The sequence below is a fragment of the Sapajus apella genome, unplaced genomic scaffold (assembly GCF_009761245.1).
Source record: "Sapajus apella isolate SASKATOON/1434 unplaced genomic scaffold, GSC_monkey_1.0 scaffold23, whole genome shotgun sequence".
Lineage (NCBI taxonomy): Eukaryota > Metazoa > Chordata > Mammalia > Primates > Cebidae > Sapajus > Sapajus apella.
In genome coordinates, this window is record NW_022436963.1 from 15,199,063 (window position 1) to 15,212,538 (window position 13,476).

The following is a 13,476-nucleotide window of genomic DNA, read 5'->3' on the forward strand; positions in this document are numbered from 1 at the left end:
CCCCCCCCCCCCCAACCCCCCCCCCACACTGCCCCCCCCCCCCCCCTCCCCCCGCCAAGGCTGGGAGTCTGATGGCGGACATAAATGCTACATTAACCATTTAAAAACATAGGTCAGTAGCCGATGCCATTTCATAATTCTGTTCTTAGTTGAATGAGACCCACAGAATTTATACAATATAACTGCCAGATGTGGTATTGCAATGAACAAAAGAAAGAATGGTATTCTTAACTGAGTCGTGAGATTATAACCATAACCACAATAATAATAATAACAAACACCGTTCTTTATCGAGCCCTTATGTGTACACTCTGCTTGCTGTGTTTGGACAGATATAGAGCTAAACTTTTTATATGGATTATCTCATTCAGTCCAAGAGTCAACTAAGGTTGATACTGTCATTTTCAAATGTAGAAACTATGTGCCTAGGTGTGCCTAGAGGTTAAGTACATTGCTTGAGGTTACAAAACCAAGCTCAGAGATAGACTCTTAGAGCCCATATTCTATACTGGACTACACGCTTAAACAAATGGTAGGAATGCAGACAAGATTTGTAGGTTTTTGGCAGATATTTCCAGATTTAGGACACATGGCATTGAAAGATTGTTTTCTGACTTGAAGGGTCAGGATTTGCTGACAGTATTTTGAGGAGTAGCTTAAGAAACCCGTGAGACAACCTGTCATGTGTGCTGCCATGTTGGTCACTGTTGTAGCCCCACCTGCCATTCCTAATGCAGGTTCCTCAGGATTTTGATACTTGCCTACTCTGTTCTATCCCAAGCATTTTGTCTCAATTTCAATACAAACAATGACAATGTAAACACTTGTAACTCTTACCTGTTAGGGGTCATTATGATAATATTGGCTATTTGTAATTAGTGAGAAATTAATGTTAGGAGTATTTTTATCTTTCCAGTTCCTTGGTCCTCTGGTGCAGGGGTCTCCAATCCCTGGGCCATGGACCAGCACCGGTCTGTCAGTGGCCTGTTAGGAACCAGGCTGTGGGGCGAGGGAAGAAGGGGAGTGAGCATTACCACTTGAACTCTGCCTCTTGTCAGCTCAGCGGTGGCATTAGATTCTCACAGGAGTGTGAACTCTGTCATGAACTGCGTGTGCAAGGGATCTAGGTTGTGTGCTCCTAGAATCTAACCAATGCCTGATTATCTGGGGTGAGACAGTTTTATCCCAAAACCATCCTCCCTTTGCCCCAGTCCCATGGAAACATGGTCTTCCACAAAACTGTTCCCTGGTGCCAAAAAGGTTGGGGACTGCTGCCGTGGTTTTTGTTGCTTGCTTTTTACTTGAAACATCACTTTTTTCTTTAAATCCAGTACTGACTGCTTTGGTTTACACAGGACTAGACTCAGGCATTTTGGCAGTTTGTTGATTGGCTTCTTCTGTCTCTGGTTGGTTCAGTTTGGTCAAAGGGAAATCCAATTATCTTTAGTTATTGGAGTAGAGAATATAAATCTGGGCGATGTGCTTATGGAAGATGGAAATAAAATTCTGTTTTCCTTTCCTAGTTGAGTCTAAAGCCCACTTAACAGCAATTTAAAACTTTAAAAATATAATTGATGCTACTTTGGATTACTTACCATTGAGAGTTACCAGTTGAGATAAATTTGGAACTGACTGTAGTAAAACCTGTTAAGTGGAGAGCAGCCTTCCACTTCTCTCTAGTTTCTTAGAAATATATCCAACATGAATTGAGCCAAGAGTCCTAGCATCTCAGGAAACCTTTGAGCAGCAGTGAGAGCAGACAGTACAGAGGTACCCACAGGAGTTTGCTGGCAGATAGGAACATCTTGATCCACTTTCATGAAATGTGGCAGAAGAGCAGGGATTTCCTGGGAGAGGTGAAGAATAATTCAGGAAGAGAATGAGACAGAAGAGCAGGGTTTTCCTGGGAGGGGTGGAGAATAATTCAGGAAGAGAATGAGACAGAAGAGCAGGGTTTTCCTGGGAGAGGTGGAGAATAATTCAGGAAGAGAATGAGACAGAAGAGCAGGGTTTTCCTGGGAGGGGTGGAGAATAATTCAGGAAGGGCAGTGAACAGCGGAGAAGCTCAGCTAAGTAAGGTGGTAAAGAGCATGTACTTTGGAGTAGCCTACCTTCACATCCCAGCATTTCCGCTTACTGACTCTGGCATAAGGCAGACAGCCTCCCTATGCTGCCTCACTTGCTTTTTGTAAAGTAGGGGTATTGACCCTAAGAAGTCATCAGTTAATACTTAGCATTGTATCTGGAACACAGGAGACACTTAGTAATTGTAAACTGTTTTATTTTTGTTATGTGTATTAAGACTTACCAGGCATTTTTTCTTTTGGCTAGTGTTGTGATTTTTGTTCACTGTTAATGTTTACCCAATACCTAGAATAGTGCCTAGCCAGAGTAGTCATTCATGTATTTATTCAATGTGCCGATGAATGAATGAATGAATGAATGATGTATTTAGAATACCTGCCACAATAACTGACACCCGTTAAGTACTTAATACATAGTGTTACAAGAGGTGGTGGCTGCAGACCAGCAGAGATTGGAAGTAGTGGCTAGTGTATCCCGCTGACAGTAAAAATAGAAATGATTGTAATAGTATTACATACATAGCACGTGCTCCATGCCACACATAGTTATAAAGGCTTTATTTGTGGTAATTCTCTTTATCCTCATAACTACCCTTATAGTTGCTATTAATCTGCATTTTACAGGTGAAAGACTGAGCAGAGTAACTTGCCCAAGGATCACACTGGTAATGAGTGATAGGATTGGGATTTGAATTCAATCTTATTCCAGAGACCATTCTCAAATTTTGTTTTGTTGAAAACCTGCTGTGTGCCAGGTACTATGCTATGCCTGTGTGGCCCCTGACTTCATGGAGTTTAGATTTTAATGAAAATGATAGCCAAAACACAATACGACATAACTGAGTGACAAGAGAGAATTGTCTGAATCCCCAGGGGCCTGCTTTAAATTGGGTGTTCAGGGAAAGTCTTTCCAGTGAAACGGGAGCTCAGGCCTAGAGCCAGGCAGGCAAAGTATTCCATACAAAGGGAATAGAATTAGCAAAGGGCCTGAAGTGGGGTTGGCATAATTGTCAAGGATTTCAGAATGCCAAAGTGGAGAATTTAAAGAGAGCAGTGTGTCTTGAGGTTGCCGATGTTAGGCAGGGCCTTCTAAGTATTTGTTTCCATTCTGACTACATTGTAGATCCATTAGGAGACTAATTGGACCAGATGACATTTATGATTTACAAGTATCACTGTGGTTACTGAGGAGCAGGTGGAGTGTAGAGTAGGCCCTGGGAAGCACAGCCAGCTCAAAGACCAAAGGACAACAGTGGAGAAGATGATAAAAATGGCTTGAATTTCCCAAGTACTTACTGTACTTGTAGGAAACACTACTTGAAGCATTTACGTATATTCATTTAGTCCTCCCAGTGGACTGTGAGGTAGGTACTTTGACTGTGCCTGTTTAGAAATGAGAAGATTGAGGTACAGGCTACTAAGTGACAGGGCTGGGATTCGAACACAGCCAGTCTGGTTCCAGAGGCTGTTTTTTAACCTTTGTGTTCTAGTGCCATAGCAAACTTAAGTTCTTCCATTCTATGCCTAACCCTTCATGAGCTGCAGTAAAGAAGGAAGAAACTACAGACTCATCTTTGGATTCCTCCTTCTGCCTCAACCTCACATCCATGTTCTCCTGAGCTCTTTGCAGGGCCCTCTAGACTGTGTCTTCAGTCTGGTTTCACTCATCTTCATTGTACAGCCTCTTCCTGTCTCATTCTTTTGCATCAGCCTTTGGGGACCGCCTTCCTTACCTAGGTCATTACATATTCATGCTATAGTTACCTTCTGGATCATGTGGTTTCGTTGCTGAAAGTCATATAGGTTCCCCTTGGCTTGCAGTATTGACCCTATGAGCATGACTCCCCTACCTCTCCCTTGAATGGCCTGCAGGGAGGACTGTGTAGTCAGCTGTAGGAGCACAAGACCACTTGAGAGTTAAGCTCACATTGTGAAATAGTTGCTAATTGGTGTATATAATTGTTCCCGCTTAACCGTGGGGAATACTTTCCAAGATCCCCAGTAGATGCCTGAAAATGAGAAGAGTACTGAACCCTATATATACTGTGTTTTTTCCTGTACGTACATACCTATGATGAAGCTTAACGTACAAATCAGGCACAGAAGAGATTAACAGCAATAATTAATAATCAAATAGGATAATTGGGCCAAGCATGGTGGCTCATGCCTGTAATCCCAGCACTTTGGGAGGCTGAGGTGGGTGGATCACAATGTCAGGAGTTCAACACCAGTTTGGCCAAGATGATGAAATCCTGTCTCTGTTACAAATAAAAAAATTAGCCTGGCATAGTGGCAGGTTCCTGTAATCCCAGCTACTCAGTAGGCTGAGGCAAAGGATAGCTTGAACCTGGGAGGCGGAGGTTGCAGTGAGCTGAGATTGCCACCACTGCACTGCACTCCAGCCTAGGTGGCAGAGTGAGACTCTGTCTCAAAAAAAAAAAAAAAAAAAAAAAAATTATAACAATATGCCAGCATCATTATTCTTGTGCTTTGGGCCCATTGTTAAGTAAGTATTATTTGAATACAGGTACTACAATAGCAGGAGTTGATCTGATAACTACTAAGTGACTAATAAACAGGTAGTGTAGGCAGTGTGGATATACTGGACAAAGGGATGATTCCTGTCCTGGGCAGGATGGAGTGGGATGCTGTGAGATTTCATCCTGCTATTCAGAATGACTTGCAGTTTAAAACTTAGGAGTTATTTCTGGAATTTTCATTTTAATATTTTCAGACCACAGGTAACTGACATCTTAGAAAGCAAAACCAGGATTAAGAGGGGATTGCTATAGACCAGACTTCCGAGAATTAGTAAGAGCTGGGGCCCTTAAGACAAACGTTTCTAATGTGGGTCAATTTTGTTGTTGTTGTTGTTTTTTTTTTTTTTGAGACAGAATCTCACTCTGTCACCAGGCTGAAGTGCAGTGGTGCAATTTCAGCTCACTGCAACCTTTGCCTCCCAGGTTCAAGCAATCCTCCTGCCTCAGCTTCCCAGGTAGCTGCAATTACAAGTATGTACCACCACACCCACCTAATTTTTGTAATTTTAGTAGAGATAGAGTTTCACCATGTTGGCTAGGATGGTCTCAAACTCCTGACCTTAAGTGATTCACCTACCTTGGCCTCCCAAAGTGCTGGAATTAAGGTGTGAGCCACTGCGCCCGGTCTCTGTTTTTTTTTTCTTGAGCTAACATTTATTGAGTGGTCACTATCAGTAGTACTGAGCACTCTCCATGGATTAGTTCATTTAATCTTCACAATAGCATTATGAAACACAGGTCCTGTTAACTGTATTTTACACACAGGACAACTGAGATTCAGCGAGGTTAGATAATCTAACCATGCTCATATAGCTAGTAAGACGAAGAATAGAAATTTGAATAGAAATAGTCTCACTGCAGAACTGCTCTGAGCCACTGTGCTGGATTCACTAGCACAAAAGAATTTGCCAGTGTACAGATTGGAGAGTCAGACATTGAAACACAGAAATTTTTACCAGAAACTGCCTCCCGCTATAAAATCGTGTTCGGGGAAGACTACTGAACTTAAACTTCTGTCTCACTGAATGACATACCCAATTCCAGCAGATGATGACCATGTGTCACTAAATGACATAGAGGCACAATTATAACCTTCTGACTTATGGTGGCATCACCAGGACTTAATCTTTCAATTATTATTCATCAAGTAATATTTAGCACATCCTCATTGCTGCTTTCTGTCAGCCAGGTTACGCACCATTAGACACTGCCAGTAGAGCAGTGAATAAGACAGATACGGAATGTAGTCTAGTGGGAGGAGGTTAAGGCTCATGCACCTGGATTGATGGTTACAAATGGGGGATGATGCTATGTAGCAAAGCTACTCCATGTAATAGGAGTCCTGCCTAGCCAAATCTCTGGGGAAGTGACATTGAAGCTAAGACTGAATGAAGCCAGGTAATGGTCTGGGGGAACTTGAGTTCTAGGCAAAAGGAGCAGCAAGTGCCACACAGAGTTCTGGCGCAGGAGAGTGTGGTGTGCTCTAGGAACAAAATGAAGGCTAGAGTAGCCAGGTGCAGAGAGGCAGGGCCAAGGTGTTCAGGTCTAGTAGGCCAGGTCAAGGATTGTTGTTTTTATCCTAAGAGCATGTGAAAGCTACAGAAAAGTTTCATATGCCAGTCATTTACTTCATAAACACACAGTGATAGGGCACTTCTCAGGTTCTGTGCTAGGCAAGACAGAGAGTCTGCTGTCAGATAGGACTACCAGGGTTTCCATTTGTAAATTTTTGTTGATAAACCATAAATCGGTGAGTAAAGGGCTGAAATGGAAGGCATAAAGAGTATGAGTAGGAGCCAAGCAGAGAGGCATTGGGGCTAGTTCTTGTCGAATGGTGGGAATTGTAGAAAGCAGAGAGAAAAGCTTTCTGTTCTGGCCAAAAAAAGGAATTGTGGGAGAACAAGACAGGTTGTGAGAATGCCAGGCGACTTGAGGCAGTAGCAGATTGACTGAGGCTGAAGAGATAAGAGGGACCAGAATGCTAGGGGCCTTGTTGCAGAGAAGTAGGTCCAGAGTCCAAGTCCCACTTTGAAGCCAGCAGGGGTCTTCAAATAGAGAGGACATTATGGCTTTACAGGTTTGTGGGCTTAGGCAGCTGGGAGAAGGAGGCTAGAAGAGGAACAAACTCTGGCCTTGTTAAGAGACCTGTTCAGGTGAGTAGAGGCCCCAGATCTTGACCTTGGGCACCGGCAGTGGGAGTGGCATGGAGGAGGTGATTCAAGGAGAATACTGGAAATTGCCCTGGCTTATGAGTCTAGCAGATCTGGGTTCAAATCTTGGCTATGCTATATACTAGTTTGTGAGATTTTAATCCTGTGTGCCTTAGTTTCCTGACCAATACACTTATGACTTTTATCTCATAGGTTGTGGGCAGAGATTGAGTGAGCATTTCCTAGGGCCAGATACATTTCTAAGGCTTTGGCGTGAAATAGCTCTCTTAGTCTTTCTGTCCTTTGAAGTACCGAGTGAGGTAGATGCTGTGATCATCACAATTCAACACATGAAAGTGCTGGACAGGTGCCATTGCTCACACTTGTAGTCTCAGCACTTTGGGAGGCGAGGCTGGAGGATCACTTGAGCATAGGAGTTTGAGACCAGCCTGGGCAACATACTGAGACCCCATCTGTACAAAAAATAAAACAAAACTAGCTGGGCCTGGTGGTGCACACCTGTGATTACTCCTAGCTACTCAGGAGGCTAGGGTGGAAGGATCACTTGAGCCTGGGAGATCGAGGCTGCGGTGAGCTGTGATTGTGCCACTGCACTCCAGCTTGAATGGCAGAGACCTTGTGTCTAGAAAAAAAAAAAAAAAAAAAAAAAGTGGTATTTGAAGAGGTTATAGAACTTTCCCAAGGTCACATTTCCTTTGATTGAGGGAAACAGGATTCAGAGTGATACTGACCCACGCTCTTAGCCATTCTGCTTAAAATACCAGTGATAGAGAGTAACTAACTGGGAAGGGAGAAGGGGAACAGCCTTTTGAAGAGGTGAAAGCTGAGCTGAGAGCTGATGTGTGAGAATACACCAGGCATCTTGTGAAGCAGAAGCAGAGGTGCTGGGTGGGGAAAAGATTTCTGGCTCTGAGGAGAGAAGGGAGGTTAGTGTGCCTGGAGCAGAGTGAGCCAAGGAGGGAGAATTGGGGAATAAGGGAACAGAGGGCGAGAGGGAAGTGCACACATATCTGGCAGGGCCTTGGAGGCCAGGGTAAGGGCAGGAGTTTTATTCCAAGAGGAGTAGAAAGCCTCTGGAGAATTTTTTTTTTTTTTTTTTTTTTTTTTTTGAGACGGAGTTTCGCTCTTGTTGCCCAGGCTGGAGTGCAATGGCGCGATCTCGGCTCACCGCAACCTCCGCCTCCCGGGTTCAGGCAATTCTCCTGCCTCAGCCTCCTGAGTAGCTGGGATTACAGGCATGCGCCACCATGCCCAGCTGATTTTTTGTATTTTTAGTAGAGACGGGGTTTCATCATGTTGACCAGGCTGGTCTCGATATGATGACCAGGATGGTCTTGATCTCTTGACCTCGTGATCCACCCGCCTCGGCCTCCCAAAGTGCTAGGATTACAGGCTTGAGCCACCGCGCCCGGCTAGCCTCTGGAGAATTTTAAACAGAGGAGTGATATGATCTGGTGGGGAATTTTAAAGAATCCCTCTGGCAGCTTTGTGGAAAGGATTGTAAATGACTTACAGGGGACTTCTTCCAGAGTTCATTGAAAGGGTGCTGGTGGCAGGCACAATAATTGTGGCCATGGCAATGGAGAGAAGTGGATGGAGATTTTAGAATATAACTTACTGCATCTGCTAGTGGTCTGGATGTGATGAGGACAAGAGAATTGGAGATGACACCTGGGCTTTTAGTTTGAGCTGTTGGGGGATGAATAGTATCATTTACCCAAAATGGGGAAGGTTGTTGAGTGAGGAGCAGAGAAGAGTCAAGAGTGAAGTTTTGGACATGTTTGTTCTGTTTGAAATGTATGTAAGACATCTAGATGGTACTGTCTAGTAGGCAGACTGGTAGGTGAAACTAGACAGTGCTTGGGAGCAATCTGGGCTGGAGATAGAAATGTTAGAGTGGCATGTTAGAATTTGGGATGCATGGGAGGAGGGAGACATGCAGGGTACTGGGCAGGTTAAATGCTTTGCGGCGCCATTCAAGTTTTCTTGTTATTGAACAAAGTCCTCAGAAGGGAGATAGCAACACCAGAGTAAATACATTCACTATGGTTCGCTAGCAGAAGGACTTCATTCTATATGTGACAAGTTCCTACATACATGTGCTCAAGTGTCCTGTGCTTAAACCTAATCCTCCCTAGTCTGCTGGCCTGGGGTTTCCAAAGTACACGATGGCCTAGATGTGGGTGCTGGCCCACTCACTAATTGAGACAAAGGGGTGAACCAAATCCTGAGAAAGATTTAGGGCTTACACAACAGTAAAATCCATTCTTTCAAATTAGTTTAGAATCCATTAATTCAAGTACAATTTTTAAACTTTATGTTCAAGTACATAATTAATGGCCTAAGTTGTATATTTCAAGTGTATTTTTGTAAACCTTTTTTTTTTTTTTCCTTTTTTTTTGAGACTGTGTGTTGCTCTTTCGTCAGGCTGGAGTGCAATGGCGTGATCTTGGCTTACTCCAGCCTCCATCTTCCGGTTCAAGCGATTCTCATGCCTAGCTTCCTGAGTAGCTGGGACCACAGGTGTGCAGTGCCACACCTGGCTAATTTTTGTATTTTTAGTAGAGATGGGGTTTCACCATGTTAGCCAGGATGGTCTCCATCTCTTGACCTCGTGATCCGCCCTCCTTTGCCTCCCAAAGTTTATAGCTGTGAGCCACTGTGCCCTGCTGTATTTTGTAAACTTTTTAATTGAATAATGAACTTATTTTTGTTAATTTCATAGTTTTATTTTCTGTTGTCAATTAGGCTTTTCCCAGCATTTGAGCAAGATTTGTATGTTAATTTACAGATGGGTTGATTGTGAATATATGATTTAAAATATTTAGGAACATAAATATTGTCTCTTACACACAGATTATTTCTTTTCTTTATGTTGCCACAACATTCCACACTCTGTTCCTGTTGCTAAGGCCTCTGGAATGTCCCAGTGCAGAAAAAGGATATAGAACTCCTTTTTTTTTTTTCTTCCTGAAGAAGACATTTTATTTAAATTATTTTGTGTCCTCTAGTTTACTTCCAAATATGGATATCTGAAAGTAAAGCATTTAGAAAGCTAAAATTAAAGTTGCTTTAAGTTTTCATAAAAGGAACTCAATTTCTCTTTCTTTTCCTTTCTCTTCTCCTTTCTTTCTCTCTCTTTTCTTTTCTTTTCTTTTCTTTTCTTTTCTTTTCTTTTCTTTTTCTTTCTTTCCTTTCGTTTCCTTCCTTCCTTCCTTCCTTTTCTTTTCTTTTTCTTTTTCTTTTTCTTTTTTTCTTTTCTTCTTCTTCTTTTTTTTTTTTTTTTTTTTTTTTCAGAGTTTTACTCTGTCACCCAGGCTGGAATTCAGTGGTGCTGTCTCGGCTCACTGCAACCTCCATCTCCCAGGTTCAAGTGATTCTCCTGCCTCAGCCTCCCGAGTAGCTGGGGCTATAGACTCCTGCCACCATACTCAGCTAATTTTTGTATTTTTAGTAGAGATGGAGTTTCACCATGTTGGCCAGACTGGTCTCGAGCTCCTGAACTCGAGATCTGCCCTCTTCAGCCTCCCAAAGTGCTAGTATTACAGGCATGAGCCACTATGCCCTGCCTAAGGAACTCAGTTTCATAGAGTAGAATGAATTGGGTTTAAGTATACCGTGTTTCTTTCCACAGAGCGGGGGTGTGTGTGTGCATGCTTTTTAGAGAGATTCAGTGTGCTCCTGAGAAATTAAGAACCAAGTTTCCTGGTCACACAAACAGAGTCCTGGTCATGCTACTTTCTTGCTGGGTAATGTTAAATGAGTTTGTTTCTCCATACGTAAAATGGAGATTATTTTGTAGGGTTATTGTTAGATGGGATAAACCCATAAACCCATGGTTAAATGGGATAAACCATATAAAAACTGCTTGGCATAGGACCTGGCACATAGTGATGTTAGCTGTTTATCATTATAGTCATCATCAGTTGCAATTGATCCTAAGTTATTGAGGAAATAGAATTTTTTACAGACATGTACATTCCTGGTTCCTTATAGGTTTTACTAGTCATAAGTCTCAGAAAAGGATCAAAGGAACTAGAGTAAAAAAGAATAGTTTTGTACATGATAAGCATCATGTGACAAATTGAATCCTGATTATTTGAAAGGATCAGTTTAGGTTTTTATTTCTCTTAATTGCTTTATTTTTAAAGGGGTAAGGGGTAAGTCCACAGAATAATCTGGTATCTGGCAAAGTGATCTATGTTAACCAACATTGCTTTACATTCAGAACTGAGGGAATCACAGAGACCACCAGCAGCACATTACAGAGACCTAAAAGTAAACTAAGACTGTTTATTTAGTACTATTTTAACTGCTATCTAAAATAAAACCAATTGAGTTGATTTCATTAAACAAATTGTTTATTTGATATCTATCTCAGACTTTTCAGTAGTAAATTATGAATGTTAGGCCATTTCTGTAATTTAGATGTATCAGAGGCATTTAGCACGGAAGCATATGGAACTTATGGTAAACTACTTTAAATTTTTATTTTTCAGAATGAAATGTCATGTCAAGAAACTGTAATCTGGGAAAATGACTTATTACATGTATATCGTTGCATGGATATAACCTTTCCCCTTCTCCCACATGTACTATATTTAACTCAATGTGGGCAGGCTTTCAAGGAAAATAGCATATTGTTTGGCTCTTATTTTTTATTAAATAAGCCTAGGCACAGAAGTCTGTAGTCTACTGGAAACTTCTTATGTTATCTAATCAGTTTATATAGTCAAAGATAGTCAGTCCTGACATTCTAGTTTATTGACATTGAAATCTGGAAGGAATCTCTAGATATCATTATTCCTCTGGTCTTCAAGAGTTATGAAATCCAAGCCACATTATAAGTCAGAATTGAATTCCAGGTACTGACCTTAGACAAAGTACCTTAACTCTCTGTGAGTCAGTTTTCTCTTCTTTAGAGAGGGGTTATAATGGTATCTACCTAAGTAGTTGTGAGGATAAAATGAGATAATAGCACATAGAAACTACTCAGTGCTGCAAGTATATCCCTAAATCGTGCTGGACTCTAGTATATTTCAGATTTATAGCTGGCTATCTGTGCAGTTCAGTGTCGTAGAAACTAAGAAAATTCAAGCTATAGCCATGTGTAGATTTTATCAGTAATTTGATATTTTAGAGATTATCATCACTTGACATCTCCTTAGGGAATTTTCTTCTCCCTTTAAAACCACCAGTATGTCCCTAGCTGGAGGGAGTGTGAAATTAAATCTTCATAGAGAAGAAAGCAGACACTAATCAGCTTTTTAAGATCTTCTTCCTTGCCCTTTAAAGTTGGTATTTGATCTACTAAAACATTTTTTTAAATTGAAGTGTGCTAATTATCCATTCATTGCAGATATTCTAAGTAGTGCATATAGTATAAAATACTTGTTTAAAATCTACTGATTTTGAAATACTTAAAAAGTTTGATTCTGGATCTGAACTTTTAGCTCTGTTCCCTAGATTGTTGTTCATAATTAATTTTTCATGGTTGAGATGTTTTAGTTAACCATATTTACCAGGTATCAAGTTACTTTTAGTTTTCATGTGTATGCAGATAGTTTAGTTTTACTGTTAAACAAACAGCTCATATCCTACCCTAATCTGGTAACCAAACTGATTAATGTATGAAATGCTGTTTGTGATAAGGTTGAGTCTGTCTTTATGGTGGCATCAGTATGTAAGCAAAAGGACTAGAGGTTGCTATGACTTGGAAAAAATATATGAAAATAATTTTCTTTATGTTACATGCTGGCAGACCAGCAATTTTACTCCTCTGTGAAATCTCTGCTCCCTTTCTTTCTTGTTCCATGGAACCCAGTAACTAGATAGTCAGAATAGAATGCATAAACAAATAAAACCATTAGATGGTACAGCTTTGTGAATTACTAAGCATTTTATATGGTTGCAGATTCTTTCCCATAACTCTTGGTAGCGTTCATCTAATGTTGCTGTATTGTGTAAATGTATTCATTGTTCGCACTTAAAAGACTGTCTGTTTTACCTCATAATGATTTTTGGTGCACTTTAACCCTTTTTAAAGGGTCTCTGTAAGCCTGATTTGATTTCTTTCTATTTAATAATGATGGTGTACCACATCAGTTTATTTGTCCTGGTACACTTTGTAATAAGGCAACTCCTTTAGAAGGTATTGTTTCCCAAAATGGTTTTATATCAGTCAGAACCAGGTGAGTGAGTGATGCTCTGTTTCTGTGTTGCAGACATGCCAATATTTGGTTTCTGTCCAGCCCATGATGATTTCTACTTGGTGGTGTGTAACGACTGTAATCAGGTTGTCAAACCACAGGCATTTCAATCACATTATGGTAAGTTCTTAAGCACTTAAAAAATCGTTATTAGAAGGTGAAAGGTAAAGCAAGATTAAACTAAGGAACAGTGATGGCATGCATAGGTCATACTATCCTCCCCCATCAGGAAATAGCCTTTTTAATTCACTGAATGGGTGAATAACTACAGATGTTGGATATTTATACGTTTTTACTAAAAATGGTGTGAATTTTCTGTTTTTTATTGAAATTAGAGAAAGTATAGTTTATAAAATCTCTCTTAAAGTGTTGTATCAGCATAGTTACTAGTTTGTTTCCTTCTAGAGCCCCTGGTTTTGAATTCATTGGATTTTAAAATTACATATACACTCACAATACGGATGAATAGGCC

The 13,476-nt window shown here is 41.0% G+C and overlaps 1 protein-coding gene across 9 annotated transcripts in view; it reads left to right on the forward strand.

Moving 5' to 3' along the window:
* Positions 1-13,476, forward strand: part of ATXN7 (ataxin 7) — a 138,474-nt gene that overhangs the window by 74,281 nt on the left and 50,717 nt on the right. For 8 of the 9 annotated variants that reach the window (XM_032290380.1, XM_032290384.1, XM_032290377.1 and 5 more), the window contains one exon: positions 13,020-13,124. The exons of the other annotated variant lie outside the window; for it this stretch is intronic. In XM_032290380.1, the coding sequence (XP_032146271.1) occupies positions 13,020-13,124 (105 nt within the window). The remainder of the gene's footprint in view (positions 1-13,019; positions 13,125-13,476) is intronic. 9 annotated transcript variants of the gene reach the window in all.